The sequence below is a fragment of the Siniperca chuatsi genome, linkage group LG20, assembly GCF_020085105.1.
Source record: "Siniperca chuatsi isolate FFG_IHB_CAS linkage group LG20, ASM2008510v1, whole genome shotgun sequence".
Classification (NCBI taxonomy): domain Eukaryota; kingdom Metazoa; phylum Chordata; class Actinopteri; order Centrarchiformes; family Sinipercidae; genus Siniperca; species Siniperca chuatsi.
The window spans coordinates 18,064,078-18,082,978 of record NC_058061.1 but is presented as its reverse complement, the minus strand read 5'-3'; the positions used below and the strand labels follow the sequence as shown (position 1 = coordinate 18,082,978).

At 40.0% G+C, this 18,901-nt stretch overlaps 1 protein-coding gene across 1 annotated transcript in view; it reads left to right on the top strand.

Annotated features, from left to right (window-relative positions):
- The first annotated feature begins 2,112 nt into the window (after nt 1-2,112).
- Nucleotides 2,113-18,901, top strand: part of antxr1c (ANTXR cell adhesion molecule 1c) — a 41,331-nt gene continuing 24,542 nt past the window's right edge. The window contains exons 1-9 of the mRNA XM_044178752.1: nt 2,113-2,861; nt 12,987-13,058; nt 15,207-15,278; nt 15,789-15,870; nt 16,039-16,069; nt 16,165-16,238; nt 16,357-16,425; nt 17,367-17,447; nt 18,728-18,788. Of these exons, the coding sequence (XP_044034687.1) occupies nt 2,704-2,861; nt 12,987-13,058; nt 15,207-15,278; nt 15,789-15,870; nt 16,039-16,069; nt 16,165-16,238; nt 16,357-16,425; nt 17,367-17,447; nt 18,728-18,788 (700 nt within the window). The 5' untranslated portion in view covers nt 2,113-2,703. The remainder of the gene's footprint in view (nt 2,862-12,986; nt 13,059-15,206; nt 15,279-15,788; nt 15,871-16,038; nt 16,070-16,164; nt 16,239-16,356; nt 16,426-17,366; nt 17,448-18,727; nt 18,789-18,901) is intronic.

The following is an 18,901-nucleotide window of genomic DNA, read 5'->3' as shown; positions in this document are numbered from 1 at the left end:
CCTTTTAAGTTCAAAGTAGGCATAACCTATTTTGAGCCACTGTCACAAAATGCAAAAAAAACAACAAAACAAGGCACTCCTGTAAATGCATTTTTAACAAATTATTGCAGCCAGCACTAACCTCTGTGACAAATATATTGCATTTCCTGTGACTGCAAAGGCCACTTGGTGTTTCGCCAGCTGAACACTTTTAATTTGAAGCTGCAGTAGTAGGAAATGTTCGGTTTGCATTAGCTGGAACTTAATACAGTTCTGATGTGTCTGTAGGTAAGTGAACAGTACAGTGAGGCTGATATCAGTGAGATAGAAATACATACAGCAATGCTGAATTACATGCATGCATCACTTCCTGTGAACCCCTCCTCCGTATGAGAGCAATATGAATCCTGAACAGGAATGGCGGAGTCCGCCACTAACAATAAAAACTACTATATGTGGTAATTGCTGAGTCTAAATACATTAGATGGCTGTTGCTGAAAAATGCCCGACCATAAAGGTTTGATTTTATGAAAATCTTAAGGATTATAACTTTAAGCAGATACAGATACATGGTCCACAATTTCATAACATATCACACATTTCCACACAGCAGACCTTGGGCCATGTAGCATTTCACCATAGCTATACTGTACAAAATGGATAGAGATTGAGAGGAACTAGGGGTTAAAAGGGGCCCAGCAGCTAATTTTTCCCTGGGGCCAAATGGCCTTTTACAAATCATAGGACAACCCAGGTAATAGTTCCTGAAGGGCTGTTTCAATTCACAAAGTAACCAGACAAGGTAAACTTAGTAGCCAGATTGTTTCTTTGGAAACAAACTTCACTTCTAAAAATATGTTTATGATCCAATCTATCCCTCCATTCTCCCAACTTCACCCCATATTGTACTTTTGTGTAAGTGTATGTTTATTGTACTCTGTAAATGTGCCAATCAGCATGTATTTGCCACACTCTCATTACAGCCTCTGGTTTATGATGGTGTAATTACAGAGGATGTTGCTGTTCATGGGCCCTGCTGCTGTAATTAACAGGTAGCAGCAGCACAGACTGAGCAAGCAAACTTACAGTGATTAATGAGGACAAAATGCTGAGAAACTAAGATACATATATACACACATTGGTTTAAGGTGGTGAGACTAATATATGACAACAGGCTTCAGCATTCAACTATGGAAGCATATAGGGGACTGTATTCAAATGATTATGTAACTTGAAAATGAAAATGTAATTCTGTAATTTTCCACATATGTATGTGATATTTGAGTAAAAATGAAAATAAAATAATCCAATTTTCATTTTCACATACTTGTATTGGCGTTCTATGACTAAATGAAAATGAAAAGAAAAGCTGTTTGACATTTAATTTTCAAAGTTGTAACCCCCTGTAGAGTGGCCAATATTCAAATGTCAATTTGAAAAAGAAAATGAAATATAAACAATGTAACCTGATTTTCCATTTATGCAGATGTAATAAGTCAAAATGAAAATGAAAATGCAATTTTCTAACAATTTGAAAAAAGTAGTTAACCACTAACTGCTGCTCAACTAGTTAGCTCAGATAGCAGCCCTATTAGCTGACTCTGCCCGGACTGGGAGCTCGGAGCACCGGCTGAGTGATGTTGTTTGCACCGCTAGCACAGGAGCTTTGGAACACAGTACCAAGGTGATTTACAGCGGCTCCGACCAGGACTCCAGAACTCCAGCAACAAAGACATGGTAACGTTACCGAGGTGCTTTTCTCGCTGGATTTTACTCCTGGCACCCCAGGGCTGACCCCGTAGTAACCCGGGCTCAGACCTCCGGAGGTGGGCACTGACTCATGCCCAACTTCACTCTCGCTCCTCTACCGCTTGACGCCCCTCCTGTCCTCGCCTGAACCCGCTGTGCCCAGAGTCAGAGTCCTGGTCGGAGCCGCTGTAAATCACCATTTACATTTTTAACATAGCCTACATATGTGGAAAATTATAATGCTATTCTGGAATTACATTTTCAAGTTTGCATTATCATTTGAATATAGTCCCCTTTAGGCTTCCATACTATAGCTTCCATCATTTCAACAGTGACAGTTCAGATATCTCATAGTTATCATCCCATCCTGCCCTACGCCGATTCTCCGCAAAATGCGCCAGTCTGCCACGTGAGGGAGGCGCAAAATGGGATCCTGACCCATTTTTCCTCTTTCTCTCTCCTCCTCAGTTTGAAATATGAAACCTGGTCCATTTCAGCCAAGTCTGTCCCCCGGGCTCTAAGTTCCCCAGCGCCAACACTTCTCTGCATTACCCAGCTTCATTTGGCATTTTCAGACCTAAACCAGTTTTGACACTTTGACAGGAAACTTTTATCCATTTTTTTTTTTTAGAACCACCCATTCCATAATTTTATCCATTTCTCCCCTTGATGCGGGTTTGGATTTGCTCCTGCAAAGGTTGTTTTCAAAACTTTTCCCCTGCTAACTGAATGTGGATCCTGAAATATCCGAAACTTTTATTTTTCAATCATTCCCATTGAGAGAAAGCGTCTCTCCAGCTGGCTTTCTGACCGGGATGCGGGTGGTCATTTTAAACTGAGCTCCAAATAAAAGAGACGTGGAAGCATCGCCTGCATCCTTTCTTTTGTCTTTGTTGCATCTCTGCCTCAAAGCATTGTGGTTTGTTTTTTTTCTTTTCATCCACAAAGGAAATCCCTTTTTTCCGAGGAAAAGCTATGGCGAGATTTTTGTTGAACATGCGTCTTGTTCTGGTTTTATTCGGATTATTTTTGCTCTCTTCTCCATCCGCAAGATCCGAGCCGGAGCTGCAGGACGAAGAGGAGGAGGAGAGCTCCTGTCAGGGAGCTTTTGACCTGTATTTTGTGCTTGATAAGTAAGTGGAAACAGCTTAGAACTGTTTACTATTCATAAAGACTTAACAAGAACATCATTGGGATGCTAGCCTGTAGCAGTTTCCCCTGTGATAGAAGTTAGCAAAACACCAAAAAATAAGCTAACATCTGCATTTAATTTTCGTGTTACTGTTAAGGCTTTTATTGCGGTCGTTTTGCCTGGTTTGTGTCATGCTGTAATTGAGGACAGAACTGGCAGTTTATTTGCCAAACATGAGGTGAATGATACCAAAGTTCCAGCCTCTAACACGATTGTTTAAAAAAAAAAAAAAAGAAGTAAAAAAAATAAGTTTCGGCTAGTTTAGGTTGACTGGTTAGCACCGCTGCATCTGTGCGCGTGTGCGCGCGCGCGCGATGAGCTGGAAAGGAGGCTGACTTGCAGAGTACAGTTTGCTGAATAAGCGAAAAGAGGGGTGACGATTTGGATGCTACAATAATGATATCTCTCTTTCTCTGCGAGTTAAAACTCGCTGCCTCTTTCTCCACATCAATTTTGTCTCCTGAAAAAGAAAAAGATAACAAAAAACCTTTAAAACTCTCCAAGGCAAAGAGGCTTTTCTCTTATTCCCACCCATACTGAAGGGGACTTTTTTTTTTTGCTCTTTGCTCAGTGACTTCTCACCGTTCCCTCTTTCATTTCCACTCTCTGTACGCCCACATAGGAAAAATGTTGTGGTTTTGTGACATCTCAGCGGTGTACTTCAGCTGGGGAGAAAAGAAAATGTCAGAGAAAAGCAGGAGAAACTTATAGAGTGCCGGCTTCTTTTTTAATGCCTTTACTTGTAAGGTTTATATGCATTCAAGTGCAGTAACTAAACCTCACAGAATAAAAGTGCAACTTGGTGATTTTTAAAATCTATGCCTCATTGTTGCATTCATTGTAGAGACAAATTTGACTATAATTGCTGTAACCGAACAAACCATCTTTGTAACCCCCAGGGGCAAATTTGATGGTTAGAGCAAAATAGGAAGCTTTACTGTGAGCAATATAAAACTTTATTGCATCTCTGCTGGTCTGTCTGCCTAGTTTTATTTTGAGATTACCCAATCTGGATTTAAAGCATATTGCTGTATCAGCTCTTATTCCTTATCTTGCACTGATGGAGTAATGCCAGCAATGGGGAGGGGACACAAGAAAGCACAGGAAGCAACAACATTTATGGAGAATGTGGTCTTAATTTGGAGAACAAAATGTTGCACGCAGCACCTTTAAAAGCCAGTTTTTTAGGGGTTTCATCTATGAGGCTGTGAGAGAGAGAAATAAAAAATCTTGTGCAGATTAGCATCACCGGTGTCTGTATAACATCTCATATGCCACCGGGTGGATGGCTTTACCCAAAGGGCTTACATTTTTCACACTGATGGGAATCAGTGCCTAGTGACAGTGTTACGTGCCTTGCTGTAACTACTGATCTTCACAGCACCATGTGCGGTAAACACTGACACATGCTGCAAATAATGAAACAGCTTCTTTTTTGTTAACGTCAGATGCTATTGTTAGCTTGTCTGTGTGCTTTGGTGCCCATTCTGGGGGTGACTAACAAGGTTTAGACATTGGTTGTGGACTTCAAACAAGAGGAAGCTCATTAGAGACCTGTCTCTGCCACCCCTCAACCCCATCCCTCAGGCCCGAGTTGGTTTTATGAGACACCGTCTGAACTCTCTGCCCTGTTTCATCCATATGGAAGGCGTAAAGTGTGCGAGTGTGAGAAGGGGTTTCAGTACCTAGAACAGCAGAGGATACAGGGTACTAATATGCTGACAGTCCTTCTTTCATCATTCTCCTTCATGCAAGGATTTCTGGAGAGTTTGAATCATTGGCCACCTAGACTCCAACCCTGCATGGTGTTGTTGAAGCCACCCAGCCATAGACCTGCTGCTTCTATTTTCCTAACCCTTTTGTAAATCACTTAAGGGTGCCCAATATAATGTATTTTAAAGCAATAACAAGAGACACAGATTATTTCGTTGCCAGTCTTTCATCAGATTTTGAATAAAGTGACCCAAGGGCCAAACTTCAGAAATGTTGAAGTAGTCTGATAAAGTACGGTAAAATAGGGCAGGCAGGAAGGAATTTACAGTGAGTAACAGACTAGACTGAGCACTATGGTTGAGCAGAGGGAAAAGCAAGGCTGAGGCTGATGAGATATTCTGCTATTGGCAATGAACTTTCAAAAACATCATTACTGAATGTTATCTGGGGATGTGCAGAACTGTCTAGTACCAACATCATGTCTGCAGATAGGGTTGGTAGTGTTTAGCTGGAAAGAAAATGTACAGACACATGGTTACACTGATGGGATTGGGATGGGTTAAGAATGAGAAACATACTGGGCACTGTGTTGTAGGTGGAGAAGAGAGTCATGAGTTTCACAGTAATAAGGAAAGATAACTGCTGCGTTGGCTCATAAAGTCAACTCCAAAGGCATTTATGGTAGATGATGTCACACCATGGCTCGAACATGTAGGACAGTGCTCTCTGAGACATATGGGTGGCTAATGACTGTATGGTTGCCAGTTTGAATCTGGGACATTTGGGTAAGGGTTTGGAAAATCTGGGCTTTAGAGAGACACATGCCCAGTGCCCTGCAGAACTATATTTGATATCGTGAAGGAAAGTCAGTGCCACTAGGTGTCAAAGGGGTGAGGTGCAGCAACACAACAACCAGTGACAGGAATAAAAGTTTGCAACCAAATAACTGTAGAGGTTGGTTTTCTGTTCGAGTCCCAGCAGCACACAGGTGTTAAACTGCGACTTTAATCCACAGGCACTAATAACTAATAGGATACAGATGTTGGAGTAAATGGGAGACTGCTAACACACATGATGGTCATGTAGGAGCAAAAACAGGGCCAGAAAGACTCAATATACGAAACCAAGTGTCTCCAAATGAAACCTAATGAAACAAGGGTGTTGATTGAAAAAACACGAACAATTCCAAATCCTTGGCTAATAAAAAATAAAAAATGTTGTTTTGATTAAGTAAAATGTGAGAACGTATGGGCCATAGCCACACCCTGCCACCCGCAGTTGTGGTGTATGGTATATGGTTCTCAAGTAGACATGCAACGGCAATTAACTGATTTCTCCACTACTGTAACCTAAATAAAGTCACACAGAAATGAGACTAATAGTCTACAGCCATGCTAGCAGCTTTGGGAGGCTGCACTTAGGCACAGCAGTGCTTTGAGCTAAATGCTAAGGTCATCATGCTAACATGCTCACAATGACAAGGCTAACACGCTGATGTTAGGCAGGTGTAATGTTTATCATGTTCACCTTCTTAGTTTAGCATGTTAGCATGCTAACATTTGCTAATTAGCACTGGACAAAAAGTACAGCTGAGGCTGATGGGAATGTCATTAGTTTTGGTTATAAAGCAATGTACTGGACAAATAAAAATTCTGACCTGATGATGGCGCTAGAGGAAAATTCCGAAGGCCACCAAAGGCTAGCATGGTTAAAAATGTACATACAACTAAAATCTAACAGCCAGTGGCTGATGGTAGTTTGCTAGTTTCCCACCGAGAATTCCAGAGACATGACTGCCTGAGTCAGGAATTTTGGGCATATATTTGGGGTTTTGAAAAGATTTGCTTGTTGGTCAATTTAGCTGTCAAATTATGAAACTATAAGCCTTAAAATAGTCACTGTGATCATTTGGTGTATACCTTTAAGCCCTATACTGCTGAATACCGTATGGTATGGCCACAGCATGCTGTTTTATATGGAGCACAGAGCCAGTGGAATGGTTTTGGGTGTGTTCAAATGGGAGACAAAGGAATTCACCTATAGACCAGATGTCAGCTAATGTTCGACTCTCGATAAAGACTGCATTTAACCATCTTGTTTTTGTTTGACATTCTTGCACACAGTATTGCTATCATTGTTGAATTTATGGATGACAATATCAGCTAAGGAAGATAACACAAACATAATTGAGAGAACAACAAGCATGCAAACAGACACATGTAGCCTTACAAGTCTTATCTTTATCTTTGAGAACACTAATCACGGCTGCAAAATGTTTTTGTTGTTGTTGATGTAGTCACAAGTTGGCGCACCGGTTGGGCGTTGGGTCATGCTGCCTGAATACTGGCAAGTCAGCGGAAAAACAAAGCAGCAGCTGCAGTCCATAAATATTTTCGATGTGTCTAGCTGTGGAATACGTTCTAGCTGTGGAATGACACTCAGCGTCAGTGTCATTTGCAGCGTGTTTCTTTGGTGTTTTTAGCAGAAAGAAAAGTCTTGCTAAATGATATCATGATGTCCCCCAGGGACAAAAACAAGACAAGAAGTTTTTAAGGGAATGAATGCCACCTTAACTCTAATCCAAGTCACTCTACAGTAAAAGTGCATTACTAATTACATTTTAGATGGTCAGATAAAGAAAAATCTGTATCATTTGACACACATCTCAAATGCATCTCCACCAGCTTGTTTTTTTTTTCCCCAAACAATTCCTCCTGGTTTTGGAATAGACGTGCATCATTGGCTCAGCAATCACGCAGTAAAGACTTTGACTTCTGCAATGGCTGTTTTAAACAAACAAATCCTTGTGCCCAGTCAGTTAAACTGGAGCACCATCATTGGCTGCAGGCTGGGGTGGTGTGGGTAGGCCCAGCTGGAATGGCAGACAGCCTAACTTAGTGGAGTTGGGATTGTATTTTAAGTTTTTCCTTCTTCGACACTTTGAACCGTGAGAACGAAGCTGAGAGCTGCTAAATCTTCAGAACGATGGAGCTTTTTCCCACATGCCGTCATCCCGTCGAGAGAAGTGCTTGCTGGGTAGTTGAGAGTGGACTTGGTTGAGAAATTAAAGAAGGCTTAATATCAAACATGCTTCAGCTGTACTATCCTTTGCTAGAGTGAACATCAAGTTTGCATTCTTTTTTGTCAAGTGCAGTATCATTATGTGGTAATGCAATGCGACTTTTAAATCTTCACTTAAACTGTATTACCATGCAATAATAATGTAACACTGGCAAACATGAATTCAGACTTGGCATTCACTGTGATGGAACATCAACCAGTGGATGACTGGAAAGTTAGAAAAATAACATCCACAACTCTAAAACTGTATAGCCTGTATTTTAAAATGGTCAGCATAAATGTAAAGTACTTTTATTACTTTATTACTTAAAGACTTAAAACATAAAAACACACTGTAACTGTCCTTTAAAGACTGTTCTGCTTCATTGCTGTATGCGTTTCGACAGCAGTATGATGTGCTGTGGTATACCCTTACCACGCCCTTTTAATGTCTGCTTGTTTTTCTTCTTCACTCTGTTGTTGCCATTTCTCTCTCCTCTCTTTTTTCTTGTTCTGTCTCTGTCTCACTGTTTTTCAGTCTTTCTGTCCAACTCTTTCCCCTCCTTCAGCTGAACTTTGTGCTCTCCTCAACACACACATTCACACACCGTCTGAGTCATTTTTCTGCAGATCCAGCCACTGAAATCTCACCCAGCCAGCAGAAAAAGGCATTATTAAAAATGATTTAAGATGTTTTTACTCTTCAGGTCTTCTCGGACCCTTGGGGGACATCTAGCAAATTCCTGTCTCCTCCTGACATGGTCTATTCAGCATCGCTGAACAGTAATGATGCATATTTCTTCCCTTTGTGCCCACAGCTAGTTGGAAACAGTAGATCACCACATTGATATGTTAGACGTACTGATGTAAGTATGAGGGAGGATTTTGTGCCCTTATTAGCGAGTTGACTGTAGAGAGATAACAGGAAATGAGGTGGAGAGAGATGCAGAATGGTCAACACCTTAAAACCCCTAGGCCACATGGGCACCCCAGCTTTTTAGATATTAACTGCAGTGGGTATCTGTTAGCTTTGTAGTTTTCCTCTTCACAGTGGGACTCACTGAGTGCAGGCTGTAGAGGACATCACACACACTCTACAGTCATTTCAGCAATGTTTTTCCCTTGTTTATTTCCTGTCCTTGGTTTTATCATCTTTAACTATATCTGGTCTCTTGCCACTGATGAAATGGTAAAACCCAGTCTATAAACGAGCTCTTATGATCCTGGACAACAAACCTAGAAGATACCATTATTGCAACATACTCCATGAACATGACATAACCGTTTTGGCTGAAAGAATCTTTTTAAATACCATGAAACTTGATTAATATACAAAGTCCTTTCTGAGGTAGCATCTCCCCCACTCAGAACTTCATAACACAAAAAAAGGCTGAGGACAGATTAAGCAGATTGATGATAAAAGGGAATATTATCATCCCAAGTAGGAACAATTATTTAAACGCAACCAGAGCTGCCATTATGCATAATCACTTTGTCTGCCTGATTTTTGCTTTGATTTTTAATGGCTTATAATGTTGTTTTTAATGGCTAATTAATTCAAAATCGAATTAATTCAAAATCTGGCTCACAGCTGCAAAACTAGCCATTTGGCAACACTGGAGCATTAGCAGTAACACTGATCAATGGTCACTGGAAAAATAAATGAAGTCAAATAAAAATGTTAACTGCTCAGTGACTTAATCAGTTGTTTACTCCTTGGATGTCTAGTGGTGTTGGTTGGCCAGCTGTGTTGGCTGAAGCACACTGAATCTCACTGATAAGGCTCTTCATCTTTCCCTTGCTCTTTCCTTCCTTTTCTTTTGTTTCTTTTTCGCTCAGCCCTCAAATGGCGTAAGGCCAGACACATGCCCTTCATCTTGTGCAGAGAATCTGTCCAATCGAGAAAACACTGTCGCTCGGCTTTGACGATTTGCTGTGACATAACTTCAAACTGCTGTTGAGCTTGATCACTTTCTCTGCAAATTGTACTGCTCCTCACCTCTCGAAATCCTTTATTTTCTGTGTCCAAACCCCAAACCGCTGAACTTTAGAGCTCAACTCAGACCATTAAAATCAGATCAAAGCATTGAGGGGGGAAAAAGGCACCACATAAAATGGTTTCATCAAGAATCATAGAATGAAATGGCCCACTTCCTTTCCCAACGCTGTTTGGACAGGTGAATGAAACTGCAAGCTAGGCCTTGGTCCCACGACTATAGCCGCCTCAGACAAGTGAACTGTTCCAAGTCAAACAAGAGCCATTGTAGCTCAGAAATAAAGATAAGCAGTTGAAAACCAAAGGTGGGAGTCCTTAGATTCACCCTGATGTTAAATAAATACTAAAAAAAATGATCCCCACACCTCGACATGTTGTACGTTGCTTTAATGGAACAATTTCCAAAAGAAATTGGCTCCTGCCATTCCTTCAGGTCAGAGGCCGTCTGTGTGTGTATGTGTGTGTGCAATCCTATTTCTGTTTGCGCTGCACATTTTGATGAACATTAAAGCTAAACACACCTCCTCCTCCACCTCAAGCTTTTTACATTTTGGGAGGATTTTGCTTGTAAGGTCTTGTCCTCTTTGTTTTTGCCCATTCAGCCTTTACAGGAATGTAAATCATTGATGTGGGGGAACAAGTTATGTCATCAAATCAACAGCAAAACTGAGAAAATGCTTAGGTAGGATGTTTAGTTGGCCGGCATTTGTATCTGTTCAGACTAGACGGGTGAAAACATTGAAACTTACATAACATGTATATATTATTGTGGGTGCTTTTTTTGTATTTGGAGTTAGGGTCTAGAAATCACCAGCATGGGTGGCCCAAAGGAATCCAATCCTGAACCTCTAGCTTTGGCAGAGGTGTAATGCTCTACTCTGCAAGATTCTTTTTACTCAGAAAGTTGCTTTCCTTTTTAGCAGCTCTCCTTCTTCTGAGGACTCAATCTGTTTTCCTTGGATTTTAAGTTGATGAAGTTTGAGTATAAGCTGGCTCTCACTTCGGCTATGACGGCTACTGTTGCTCATGCTGATTCTCCTTGAAATGCTTGTTTGTTATGAGTTTTAAATGCCAAAAAGTCCTGTCGCTGATCAAGAACTCGATCAACCTCTTGCAGATATTATATGAGCTATGCGACAGTAGAAAGCTTTTTTGTTGCTTCTTTAAAGTGTGAAACTGGGGATTAGAAGAATAGGAACACACAGTATGCTTCTTACTGCATCCAGTCTACCAAACAGAGCATTTCGAGTCCTGTTTGGCAGGACAAGGAGCCTTAAATGACTGAGGCATGATGGAAAGTCCCTGGTATTCTCTGGCTCTGTCTGCCCCCCAGCTTGGCCAAGCAATAACACAAAAACACCATAGGGTATAACCGCCGTGACACTCAATTGCAGGCAAATAACATTAGTCACAATTCATATCCATTTCAAGTTTTGGCCATGTTGCTGGTGTTTTTTTCCAAAGAAACTCAGAAGGCTCTGTTGGTTCCTGTATCTTCAAATATCCAAAGAATCAAAATACATTGTATAGAAAATAAACTTTGTTAGTAGTAATCTCATTTACTGAACAAATGTTTTCTCATCAGCCCAAAGCATGAAAAGCCCATATGCAAGAAATAGTCCAATCTGTTTTCTCAAACAGATTTTTGAGTGTGCTGGGAACTAATACAACTAAAACGTAAGCTAGGATAACAGAGTCAGTGTTTAGTCTGGTTCCCATGAACTCACATACACGGTGATTCAAACTGACGATTTCAAGGCCTATTGTTGAGTATATCGCATCATGAGTTGAACTCCTTTCTGAATATATGAAATGTTAACTTTTGAAATGATTTACTGTTTAATGACATGCATTAAAGTACTAAAATGAAGGTATAGACCTAAAAAGTCATATTCATATGTTTGGATTTTACAGAAACTTCTCAGTGGAAGTCCTGCAAGGAAATGGAAACTGTTCAATAAGTAAATACAACTAATCCCTGTGGATAAAAATTTGTGTTGACCTTCTGCCCCATACTAAGAAATAGCAACACATCAATGCTGGCCAGTTTTTGTGTGTCTAATGCCGTTACATCAGTTAGTCAGCACCTAGAATAACATTCAGTCAGCCTTGCACTTTATTCTAAGTAAGCTTCATCCTCTAAACAGGCCTCCAGTTTTACCACAGTCAATTAGCTCATTTCCCATGTGTCATCTCTCTGGCTCAGTCGTTAGCTAACGGATGACCTGCTGACTGGTCACATCATGCCAGAGGCCCTCTCCCTTTATGCTCACACTTAACAAAATTGCCACAAACACACACAGGCGCACACTCACACACAAAGTCTGCCCAGAGGAAATGAAATAAGCTCCACAGGGACTTTTTTTTTTTACTTGTCATAATAGTCCAGTTTTATGGACGTTCCCCTGGGGAGACCAGCACCTATTTCCTCAGCCTTCAGGGGCTCATTCAGCATACAGGAAGGTGCTAAATTACACCAGAACACGCCACCAGCCTCTTTTATCTCAACAGTTCACTTACTGGCCCCTAATGTATAGTGCAGCTGATTGATTTAAGTTATTCCCCCAGTGGTGTTTGTGTTCTTTATGAAAGAATATTTTCAACATTATTTAGGTTTAATATCCTTCCCTTTATTAACATTAAACAGGATGTACTAGCTATCTATCTGTTGATAGCTAGACAGTTAAATAGCATAGTAGCTAATGATAGCAAATATAGAATAAAATCAATATTCCTTCTATTAAATAAACAAAAAACAATACTTTCTGTTACAAATAATTCAGACAATAACAATTCAAAGTTAAAGTTGCTCAGAAAACATAAAGCTTGTTCTTCATGTTGTAGAGCTAATGCATTTACCCCCTGCCGTTTTTTGGCTAACAAAGCTGTATTTTTCTTGTTTGACTGCTCTACCATATGGAGGTTAGTGTGTGTCTGATAGATAGCTTAAGGCTTGAAGGCTTGCTGAACAAATCATTTGTAACTCACAGATATATACATAAATTACATTTTACAACTGCTACAGTCATTCAAGCTATGTGCTATCTTCTAACCATGCTAATAACGCCTGTGAATTATGGCCACCTGTGCTGTTTGTATGCTAATGTTGTTTAAATGCTGTTCTTATTGTTATGTACTTTGAGGAAAACTTTTCATTTACTGTAAGTTCATTCATGACTGCTGTACACAACTCATAATTTGATTCAAGGATGTTGGTGTATCTATAATCACATTGAAGATTAATTTCTTAGTCCTGATTGCTGTTTATTTTAGTGGTTTTCCCTTTCTTTGTCTTAGGTCTGGCAGTGTGAAGAATCACTGGGTGGAAATCTACTACTTTGTGGAGAATTTAGCTGAGAAATTCAAAAGGTAAGAGTATGTATGTAACATACATGTTAACACAATAAACCCATCAAATATGTAGGGAAAAAGTGGAACTACATAGGTGGACTGTATACTGTAAGATTTAAAAGGTATGAAAAGGTTTCACAACCGGACTATAAGTCTCTAGACACTAAGCCTTGTTGCCTCTGTGCTCAACTTCCTGGAGCCCCAAGATGTAGATCACTAAAGAGAAACACACACTTTACGCAGCAGTCACACCGGTAAAATAAAACTGAATCTCTCCCTACAGCTACAACCATATGCTAAGTCACTCAGCATCCAGGCTAATGTTTCACTCTGTCTCTGCAGTAGCTGAGCTGATGCCTGGTGTCAGTGGAGTTACCAGCAGTGACTACAGGCTGGAAGGTCTCTATGTGTCTGAGCAGCGTGGGTTTTAGAGTCTCTTTAGACGAACGATAAAAAGCTCCATTGAGGTCCTTTTTTCAAACTTTGATCTGAGTTGAAAAACAATCATGTATTGTATCCTGTTCAGAATCAGAATCAGCTTTACTGCCAAGTAGGTTTACACATACAAGGAATTTGCTTTGGTATTATGGTGCAAAACAATAAACATAGTAGAAATAAAAGAAATATGAAAAGTTCTGCAAGTCAAGAATTGAACATTACTTTATTGAACAATAATTCACTAAAGTCCCTAGTTTCAAAATTGTTAGTTACTAGAGGATGTATGTCAATGTTATAAGTAAAATAGGTCCATATAGCTATTATAGGAACATTATAGGAATATTATACAGGGCTTGTGTATTCATCAAGCATAGCCTCTTTATGTGACAAAAAACTAAATAAAGAATTGGCTGTTAAGCTTACATGTCATAAAAGTTAATGTGATTATCTATAACATGCAAACTAATCTTTTGCAGTGACAACATATACTCAAATTGCATGTTTTCTTCCATCTGCTAGTCTGTACCCATGCTACTGTACACTGTAAGTTGTCAGTATTTCGCTGCACCAGTGTCACACAGTTAAAAACAAAAAACAAAAGCCTTTGGACAATAAGTTTCACTTTAAGCTTTCACTGTAAGATGTGTACCTGATCACTTTTATTCATCACTTTTATATGATGTCAGATCAGTGGTAGTCATTTAGAGAGTCATCCTGCATTTATTCTGTAACTAGAAAAGCAAACGAAGATACTGTTGATGTGACTGAAGTATCTGCATCCTCTCGTGGCTAAAATATGAACTATATTTTAATCCAATGCAGCTCCAGAGCAGTAAGAATGCAGTGTTAAATGCGATATTTCAACAAATGGCCTTCTGCTCTTGGGTGGTTTTGTTTTGTCCGTACTGCTTGAAGGCCACAACAGCACCTGGAGCTTTGTGATTCAGCCACAACAAAGTTTCTGTTTTAGGCAAACATGAGAAAGTTTCAAACAAATCTGCACAAACCACTTTCTTTCACTACCAATACAACACATTTTTTATTTTACTTCAGATCGCTGCGCATGTATGTTTACATGCATGTAATGTCTTTCTAAATATAATTTTTCACCAATAAACAAAAGTAACAAACTTTTCCACATCTGAGGATTCAGTGACGTAGTTTGAATACCAACATTTAAGTCATTGTCACGCACAGAGGGTTCATGTCCTGCACATCGGCAAACATCCATGCATCCATGTGTCACTTGGTGTCTTAGTGTGTTGGGCTGCGTTCAAGAAGCAATTCATACGCAGCCTGTTGGGAGTAACCTCAAAGGAAGTGAAGTAGTTTGTCCACAATGATCAATGATTCATTGTTTGTTCATATTAATTCTGGAAAGTAAAGCACATGATGGTTAATGCCAATTATTTTATGTTTCTGAGGAAAACAATAAGTTGCTTTCGAAGTATTGCTGTAACTATGTATTGACACAATGTTTCTGATTAATCTCAGATGATGTGGAAATGTTTGTATTACTAAATGTTGTGCAAGGTGGGAAATCACCAACCAGCAGCCAAATGCTGTTGAATTTTGTCTTTGGCAGTTACCATCAGTCTTTGGCAGGCATCATCAGTTATTGGTTCATCTGTGGGGATTTTAGTACTGCACGCTCTTGATACCAAACTGGCCAACAGTGTGGGCTGCTCAATGACAGGTGTGATGATGGATTTTTTTTTTCTGTTCCAGTCCCATGCTGAGGATGTCCTTCATAACATTCTCCTCCAGAGCATCCACCATCATGAAACTGACAGAAAACAGGTAAATCAAGTTACTGCTGATACAGTCTGTTGATTGATGTAATTAATTAACTTCAACTGACTAAGCCTAAGCTGAATTTGTGTTATAAATAAATGCTATTCTAGCACGGAATGCTCTTACACAAGAGAAACAATTGGCATAAAGTAAATTCAAACTATTATACCAAAGCAAAAGCAGATGCTCTCTGGACTGACATGAAGCTGAAAATTGGCCCGTGTCACCATGTAACTGTGTTATTTTGTGTGAGAGAGTTTTGTGTATGAGAGGTGAAACCCACTATTAACCACTATCATGGCAACTGGGTTTCCATTCCCAACAGAGATGTCTCCGGTCTGCATTAGAGCTCCAATGAATGAAAATCTACTCACAGGGAAAACACTGCTAATCGTGAAGAGAATAGGGAAAAAACACAAAAATTGCAGGGAGATGGCAGCAATAACAAATAAGACAAAACTGCAGTTTAAATGTATCCTCATCAAAAACCAACTCAGCTATCCTTCTTCTCTGCAGAGTGGACATCAGAAAGGGGCTGAACGCTCTGAAAAGAGAGATTCCTGGTGGAGACACATTCATGCACCTTGGATTGCAGAGGGTAAGGCTTTTGTCGTAATGCTTTTTTACATAATTTGACTCTGAGAATCAAACTTTTTTTTTTTTAGCAAAGAGCAAATCAAAGTTAATTGAACTACTACTAACTAGTTTAAATGTGAAACCTTTGGTATTTTCTGACTTTCTGACCGTGAAAATGTCTCATTTGAAGGCAAATGAGCAGATACAGCAGGAAAACTTTGGTAAGCATCAAATAACTCATTCGCATGAAAACGTACTTCAGGCTAAGATATGAATTATGTTGAGGTTATATAGCATGCCTGTATGTTTCTTCCAGGAACGGCCAGCGTGATTATTGCACTGACAGACGGAGAGCTGCAGGAACATCAGCTCATCACTGCACAGCAAGAGGTAGCAACTCAAAAAACTGCTGCTCTTGTAACAGGGCTCATCTAGAGGCAGACATACTCTCACTGCTTGAATGCCAATTTTCTGGAAGCAAGAGATTTATTCCCTCTTTCTTCCACAGGCAGAGAGAGCCAGGTCTCTTGGAGCTATTGTGTACTGTGTTGGCGTCAAAGACTTCAATGAGACACAGGTAACACCCATGCCAATGCAATATATGTATGCTGCATTTGGCCGGTTAACACGTATATTCCATACATTTTATATATCTGGTTTGAAGTAAAAAATAATTCCCTAAACTTCATTGTAATTATCTTTCAAATCTACAGGCCAGTTACTTTTTACTGTGTGTGTACTGTATACCACATATGCTCAGGAATCCAGAGTTGTGGAAACATCCAAGATGCTGTTACCTTTGTGTTGCATAGTGTGTATTCAGTGGCCCCTGTGCAATTTGGCTAATCCATTATTTAAAATTTCCTGAAAGCTAATCCGAGGGATTTTTAACCCCGAGCTGCCTCTTAGGCTGCTGCAGATGCCAACACACAAGGTTTGACTGGAGAAAAGTCTGTAACTTGAATAATACTCAACAATTAGCTTCAACATGATGATGAGGAGGATGATTCAGGTTCCTGTATTTAATGTGAAGGATATTTGAGACCTAGGGGTTTGGTCTCTCCTGAGGGCTGGTTGACCTTTAGTTACCAGACATTGTCTCCCTCATTTTCAGTTCAAGCTCTGTTGGACTGATTGTAAATGGACCCATTACCTGATTGTGGAAAGTGTGTGATCACTACTGTGAACTGGATTCTCTGGTTTTACAGTGTGTGTATGCAGTTCTTCATAGAGTTCAGACTCTCATTGTACAGATCTTCCTGTCTGAAACTGTGTCACACAAGTAAACTTGAGGCCAATTTGGGCTTGTTATGAAATATCAAATATCAGCCACTCAGTGTCATAAACCTCTGAATGTTGGAGGTGTCTCCCTAACCACAGTTACAGATAAACACTCAATTAGATAAACAATTTTCCACAATGTACTTACTCAGTAAATTGTTTTGTGAAATAATTCTTATTTAATTTAGTTACTTAATAATCATCCACACCTCTGTCTCTACCTCTCCCCCCCTATAGCTGGCCACCATTGCAGACACCATCGAGCATGTGTTTCCTGTGTTGGGCGGCTTCCACGCCCTCCGGGGAGTCATTGATTCGGTAAATAAACTCTTCTCTGTGCAGGGAAGCATTCCCGTAGCTGAAGCTCACTAACAGGCCGTGTAGACGTCCAAATTCATGTATTTATCTTGAATCTGTCCTGCGTTAGTAGTACAGTCACCTTTTATTACTCCCTTGGGTGTCAGAACTGACTTTAGAAAACACTCAAAGTATAAATACACAGAAAAGAAGTTACTTCCAACCTTGTTCCTCATCAGCCTCTCAGTCCAGTACATTGGTTTTCACAATGCAAGAGTTCAAAAGTATCCTGATTTATAGCTCACTGTCACAGTTTTAGTCGAAGATTCAACTCAAACAGAACCTGCAGGTTATTTTTCATACGCGCCAGGCTGTAAGTCAGAACTGTAAGTCTTTGTGTACACTGGGCTCATGGAACACATTCACATATTTAGAGAGTACAGCACAGACAGGTTAAGCCCACTTCAACTTGTGTTTCATAAGAGAAGCTAAGATTTTCATCAATTTCCCTGCTAGTCTGTTTGTTAGAGGGAAGTGGTTAATCTCTTATATGTCATATAATCCTCGCACGGCACATATGCAGTTTACAATGATAACGTTACAGATTTACCACTCAAAACTCTTAGACAGACAGACATAGACAAAAGTAGGCTTCTTATTTCTAGCTGGCAACCATCAGTTTTGACAGCTGAAATGATAGCTGTTTTTAGCAACTGTAGTTAGCTATCTTTTTAAGCCTTAGATCCAAGCTCAAGCCCAGCTTGAAAACGCTGTGAGAGCAGATAAACACACTGTTTAATGCATTCCTTACACTTCTGCTCTTGTGTTTTTGGTTTCGGAAGTCTAAAATAAGAGACCACCCTCTAAATTCTTTATACACATGGTATCACTTTTACTACAGCCCCTTGCAGAACGCTTTGAGATGTGAAGAAATCCAAAGCTTGACAGGTATGCCGTGCCTAGTTATGGTTGCTAAGCTCTGATTGGACTATTGCTGTTCAGGGGAGGAGTTCAGCAAACTTTCAGTTCTCATGGAGTGTACTGGTATCTTGACTGATGTGAGCATAGTATTCCAAATAAGCATTGCAAGAAGAGGAAAGTTTTCAAAAGTGACATGCACAAGGATACAGTATGATTAAGGAAATTACTTAATTATTAGAGAGCCCTGGAACATTTTTTATTGAGCTCTCGACTTCCATTTCAACAGTAAAATTTGACAAACCTGCCTGTTACAAACAGGCCAGCATCAGTAGAAGTGTAGAAAAAATTATTGCTGTCTTATCTCCTCGTTTGCCTTCCAGATTATCAAGAAATCCTGCATTGAGATTTTGGCAGCTGAGCCTTCCAGTGTGTGTGCAGGAGGTGGGGAGCTAAAAACACTCACTCGCACACACTCACACACAAACTGAAATGGGTCTCTCCTGAGTCATCCACACTGGTGCCAGCCTCCCATCATTTCTTCAACTGTGTTAATT